This window comes from Momordica charantia (genome assembly GCF_013281855.1).
Source record: "Momordica charantia cultivar OHB3-1 chromosome 11 unlocalized genomic scaffold, Mcharantia_2.0 BLBB01000011.1, whole genome shotgun sequence".
In the NCBI taxonomy this organism is placed as follows: Eukaryota; Viridiplantae; Streptophyta; class Magnoliopsida; order Cucurbitales; family Cucurbitaceae; genus Momordica; species Momordica charantia.
In genome coordinates, this window is record NW_028275159.1 from 6,326,118 (window position 1) to 6,332,592 (window position 6,475).

Here is a 6,475-nt window from a genome sequence, read left to right on the forward strand (position 1 = left end):
CTTCCTAAGCATTAAGAACTACTAATAGATCGAATTAGGTCTAATTCATAATGTGAAGTTTATAGAAAAGCATTTAAAAAAAAACATTTTAACTTTGGACTAGCACAATGCTTTGAGAATCCAAGATGATTGCATTCAGATTCAATTGGACTTTCCCTCCATATCCAGACTACAACACAACCATGAGACAGAATCACTCTACTCCACAGAGCTTGACCATAACTTAAATAGAATTACATGGTAATAAAAGCACAATGCATGCTCCATATTGCTACAAACAAAAAAAATATATTACCTTAACACATGAAGAGCTACACTAATGATGAAAATCGACGAGGGTCGTTAAGACGTTAACGTAAGACTAGACTGCTTCAAGTCTGCCTTTTAGCTTTCCAACATTGCTAACTAAGTTTGGTCTGACATCGAAACTGTACATTTCATCAGCTTTCAGCTTAGTGGGCACCTATATAGTCCTTCCTGCTGATAATCTTTGCTCAAAAAGTTCCAGGCTAGCAAAGCTGCACCGAGGGCGGGTTCCACCTGTTGATAAAAATGAGGACTTCGAATGGTAAGAAACATAGAGATCACTTTCACTTTCTGATTATCGTTTTAGGTAACTGATGAAGGATAATTATATCGCCTTCCCTGAATCATAACTAAACTTGAATTTAGCATATGTTGCATCTATTCAATTGTGAGCTCAAGTAAACAAGGGGCATAAAGAAGATTGTTCTCATTCTCTTATTCTGATATCACTAGTAGTCTCTATTAATTAGTAAATGAATTCACCATGACTGGGAAAAGTAACAAGAAGCAGACCGAATTAGCAGTAAGACACAGTGAAGAGTGTAAAATAGGCACCTTAGGCCAAACAGGAAGTACCCCAGGATATTCTTTGGATATGGAATTTATGACTTTTTTTGCTATATCCCACCTCTTTTTTGCTTCAAGTACACCACCAACCATAACAAGCGGAAAAGCCTCTTGTCCATCTGCAAATATGATTGTGATTCAAACAGATGAAGCAGACCGCAAAAGAAGTGCAACTATTCAAAGCAAAAATTTCCAGACACTTCAATGAAAAAACTAAGTACTGATAATTATGCATGCCTGCCACTACATAACTTTGATGCAGCATCTTCAAGATTCTGAAGAGAAATAAACTTTACATGGATTTCAGGATTTGCATCCAATGGGTAAATACAATTACTACACATCATACACCCTCTCCAAGTACTTAAAGCATTTTTCAATTCCATACCTTCACCAGCCAGGCCAAGTCTTTGGATAACAGCTTTCACACTCAAAGCCAACTCTTCAACTGATTCAAGGAGGATGTTGTTAGCAACCTCATCACCTGTCTCAGCACATGCTACAACAACTGGAACAAGAGCAGCAATTCGAGACCAGGATGGATCCGCATATGTCCACCTAATATTAATATTGTTAATTACTTTTATCTGCAAAATCATATTACAGTGCCATGACCGTGACATAAAAACTGACCAAATCCTCAAATACTTTCTTCTTTTTTTGATAACCTGGGACTCGGACCTTTGTCCCTTATGTCTGAGGGGTCAAAGATTTTTATATTAAACTCACCCAAAGATTCGAACTTCAAATCTAACTCAAGCCAATATGACCCAAGAGATGCAAACTGAAGCTAATCCTCAAATACTTATTCCTTTACAAGAAAGCTCCATAGTTACAGCTGTAAGGCACAACCTCATACCCAACTGCTTAGAATATTTTGAATGTATATATATATTTTAATTAAATACAAGGAAAGATAGACTGAAAGCTTACATCTTGTTCCCATAAAGATGAAAAATATATAATCTATTTTCATGAAGCGAGTTTTCTTCTTTCATTTGCTCACATAGCGAAATGGGTGCAATGAGAGAAGAACTATTTGCAGACAGTTATATATATTTAATAACTTGTTTCCTGCTGAATTAGAAACCTTACAGGGACCACTACATATAAAGGAAAATTCATTGTAGTAAAATCTCATTCAAAGTCCCCCACCCCCCAAGTGGGCGTGGAAACAAAAATGTGCCTACTTGCATCTTAACAGGAATATTAACCAAGTTCATTCAGTTTCACACCGTGTAAAACAGTGACCACAAAAACTTGAGACTTCATACAACAACTGTAATCTTAATATTCTAAATACATACCCTATGAGTTCATCTGGTGAAGAAAGTCCAAGTGTCTTTAAAATGCTATACGTGAGCTTTGTAAGAGGACCACGTCCATCATGAGCCCTTATTATTGCAGTTAATGCCTGTGCAGCTATCCCATATCCACTGAAAGAACAAAATCATCAGTTTAAACATAACTGCCAAACAGAAGTGTGACAGTTCAAGAATTAAAATATATTGGGACTGTTCATCCGACCACTAATATTCTGCCGAAATAAATTGTTTCAGAGTATCCAGATGCTAGAGGAAAGGATCACGTTTAAACTTCTTCTAAGACTCTTACTACCAAAGGATTATCATAAAATCTTGAAAACGCAGAAGGGTCTCCTATATCACACTCAATAATAATGCCTAAATTTAAAATTTGTTTACACCAACCTTTCCTAGAATTTCAACAGATTTCTTACTTTCGTTTGCGTGTGAAAATTAATACATGAGAAAAGCAAAAATCCACCTTCCCCAATCACCTAAGGTTGGTCCTGCACCAGCAGCTCGAGCTTCTCGACCATCCTCTGTGAATCCATAAGCAATGGTTCCAGTTCCAGCAATTAAAACGCATCCATGAAGCTTTCCCATAGTGCCACTTGCAAGAGCCGCCACAGCATCATTTTGAACATATAGGTATACATGGCAGGGGAAAATATCCCTATCATCATAAATCGGTTCAGAAAAAATTACCTAAGTTAGATACGGGAATATGCAACTAGCACTCTTGTGTGTTTCTAAACACTCTTTACGAACACAAAACTTCAGTGCAGCCAGGCAACTCATTAGTATAAATGCACCCAAGTCATGATCACATCCTCAGGGAAGAACTATTTGCATGAGGTATAAAGAGAAAAGTGCAGACCAAAGACAAAAGGAAAGAAAAAGGCATTCTAAAACTTCTACAAAATTACATAGACAACAGAGGAATAAATACCTAAGCCAATTCAAAATTCTTTGTTGATCCGTGGGATGGTTGACTCCAGAAACAGCAAGGCAGACAGCTCGAACTGAGGATCGAATTGAACCAGACTTTGAAAGTGCCTCTGCCATAACTTGCTCCAATGTTTCCCTCGCTGCGGTTTCTAAAGATGACAGAAGGTATCATATTTTTAACATACAAATCCATGGTGTAGGAATTAGGCATGCTTACAATAAAGTCCAAAACATACACTAGACAGCTAAGTTTAATATTTCCATGAAGTGACCATTTTTCTACCGAATTTATACTACATGAAAAGAAATAATGAGGAAATGCAACCAACACTTAAAGATGGAAATTCAGAAGGAGATGGGAGAACATGTGCAAACAAACAAACATATAAAAAATGTAATAGAATAGAATCTGAAATTTGATGGGGAAAAATACAAAACCTTGCAGAGAATCGTCAATATTTTTGCATATACCCTAGGAAAAAGGAAAAAAAAAAAAAAAAAACAAACAACAATGCCCGAACAAATAACAAAACCCAGTACAAAATTCTAATAAACTCTTCCATCGTCTTGAAATTTTACTTCTTTGTGACACTGGGGACGATCATTTCGGAAAAGTAAAGTCAATTCTTGGTCCGAAAAATATAGTAACGTACCGCCAACACTGTTATGGTTTGAGCAGCCACCAACGACACGAGCGAGTATAGGACAAGACATTGAAGGAGAAACAGCTCGAGGACCAGAGAGAGCGATAGAGACACAAACAGTGGAGGTGGTGCCGCCGTCAATTCCAAGTATAACATCATCTCCGCCAAGAATCTCGTGCTCAAAATCCCAGAGCTCGCCGTTCCTGCACCTCTTCATCTCTGCTACAGCCGCCTCGATCAAGAGCAACACAGTGACAAAACGGATCAAATTTTGAACAATACGAGCGAAATGGGCTCTCGCAGTCAAACGATCGAGCCTTCATGATCATATATACAGAATATTCAGATTAAATTACAGAATGAGATAGCGAGAGCGAGGGAGAAGGACGAACACGAAGCGACAAAGAGGAGCGGACAGAAATTTGAAGCTAGAACTGAAACTGTAAATAGTTTTCGATAAAGAAAGAAATTGATGATGATTATGGACAAAATCTTGTTAGGTACTGATTCGGGCGGCAAAAGAGCCATCTGCTAAAGTTTTTGAAGGACAGACATTTGGTTGGATTGGAGGAGGAATATTAAAACAATTTCGAGGGGAAATTTTGTAACATTCATGTTGGCATTTTACTAATTTTGCAATTTCTTTTTCCTTTTTTCAGTTCAACAAAAAGGTAAATGACATATTACATATCACAATTATTCTTAAGCTAATCTGATCGTTTTTTCAAATTTTAATTTAGCATCAAATATTTTTAGATGCATAGTTCTATTGGTTAGATTTTATATCTATTTTGTCGTAGAGTGATTTTCCTCTGGTCTTCTATGTTAATAGTTTTTTATAGGATCTCGAAGTTCTATAACTACTGCTTCATATTTTTTTCCAATTAAATAAAAATGAAGCTCATCTTTGAGTTTAAGTGGTTGTTCTTGGTCGAATATCAAATATTGTTCCAATTTGGTCCATAGATCTTTGTGGAAAATTTACGCCGACCAAAAGGATGTGAGTTTGAATCACAACTCCCACTTATTAGACTAAACAAAAATCATGTTTAAGTCTTTTAATTTTAAATCAAGTAAACATGAGCATATCCCAATATATGATGATCAAATAGTCGTTTTTTTTTTACTATTTAAACTAAATGATAGCCTCATCCTGTTTTTTTAAAATAAATAAATAGTTTCATCTTAGGGAGAAAATTTTATTAAGGGCAAACATGTCCATAATTAACTCCACATCTATTTAAACAAAAAAAAAACAATTTTACCATTTATTATAATTGTGATCACATTTAAAGTTTAAAATTAAAATTCACCCCAATCAATTGAAGTAAAATTTTCCTAAAAGGATTTTAAATTGGTATTGATGCACATAAATAATTAATAATATTATTAATTTATACTTACTTCAACAATTAAAAGTATATATTCTCGATCATAAGGTCATTTTGAATTTCCACACCACCTCACCTATGGTACAAAATAATAATAATAATAATTATTATACTAATTAATAATTAATTGCTACTACTACGCCAATACATCCTTAGTTATTTTTGTGATTGTTGGATTTTTAAATATTTTCTAAAAATAACTTATTGAAATACCAATAATGTTAGAATAAGATTGATTTTGTTTTTTTTAGAATAACATCGAAATTGAATCATTTTTGGAAAATGTCGGTCAACTTTAGTTGTGTGCCGTTTAGAGTAAATATTTTTATAAGTTGTTTCTATTATTCGCCTGTTTACTTCCACGTTCTCGGTGTATTTTGTGTTTTTTAATATAATATTCGGATACATACAATTAAAAGGGCACAAAAAATAAAATAAAATAAACCATGCCCATTTTCATTTGTATATTCAAATTAATAGAAGAAAATAACTTGAAGTATTTAACTAAATTTAATCTGATTCAGTTACACGACATATCAAATACTGTCTTACTTGGGTCATTTGAAAAAAAAAAAGGTGTGACATAATCACACTTTATTTATTAAAAACATCGAGATCCCATTATTGTGTTGAGTTATGCTCCAATGGTACTAAAAAAATTAAATAATTGTTTTGAAAATTATGTAAAGGGCACGACACAATATAAAATATATATATATATATATATATATATATATATATATATATCTTCTTTTTAAGTCATCCAATTTTCATAGACTTTTGGATAACGACTAATTTTTTGCGAGCCATTCCCAATCCTTAAATTATCCCAAAGAATCCCTCGAGAAGAATCTTCGTTTGAAAAGGAAAATTGTTAAATTTATTGGAAAGTCATAGTTTGAGAGCAAGAGACAGGTGTGAGAATAAGAGCCGAGAGGGAGGAAAGAAAAATTTTGAGGATAAGGGACAATATGTCTTCCACCCCGCCATGCGAAGAGCCAAAACGATTTTCATTGCCCTCCGTTTAGGGCAAGTCGTCCTCGTCCAACTGAAAAAGTAATATCCTAATTTTAAAGTAATATATGTATTGTCTTATTTTGTTTAGTTGTCTACTACATTCTTTCATTTATTTGTCATATAATGTTAAACGATGATACATTTATTTAATAGAGACGATATATTATTGTTTAGTTAACAGTATTAGTGACAATGTATATAGAATCACACCTCAAAATGCAAATATGTCATTAAAATTTATCAAAGTTTAACGACTAAATGGACATAAACATCAAATTTATGAACTAAAATTACATTT

At 34.0% G+C, this 6,475-nt stretch overlaps 1 protein-coding gene across 1 annotated transcript; it reads right to left on the reverse strand.

The window, feature by feature from the left end:
- Positions 1 to 111: 111 nt before the first annotated feature.
- Positions 112 to 4,335, reverse strand: LOC111019379 (uncharacterized). The gene is made up of 7 exons (XM_022295788.2): positions 3,779 to 4,335; positions 3,127 to 3,274; positions 2,659 to 2,850; positions 2,181 to 2,309; positions 1,262 to 1,431; positions 862 to 992; positions 112 to 540 (listed from the first exon to the last, which is right to left on the reverse strand). Exons 1-7 carry the CDS (start codon positions 3,984 to 3,986, stop codon positions 448 to 450), a joined length of 1,071 nt encoding a protein of 356 aa, XP_022151480.1. The 5' UTR covers positions 3,987 to 4,335; the 3' UTR covers positions 112 to 447.
- Between the last annotated feature and the right edge of the window lie 2,140 nt (positions 4,336 to 6,475).

What these genes read in the sequence shown, in the direction of transcription:
- LOC111019379 (XM_022295788.2), bottom strand. Translation starts at nt 3,986, where the DNA reads ATGAAGAGGTGCAGGAACGGCGAGCTCTGGGATTTTGAGCACGAGATT. An exon ending in AGAATTTTGAATTGGCTTAG is followed by an intron (nt 2,851 to 3,126) that starts GTATTTATTCCT and finishes TTATGATGATAG; the next exon opens with GGATATTTTCCCCTGCCATG. An exon ending in TCACCAGATGAACTCATAGG is followed by an intron (nt 1,432 to 2,180) that starts GTATGTATTTAG and finishes TATTAATATTAG; the next exon opens with GTGGACATATGCGGATCCAT.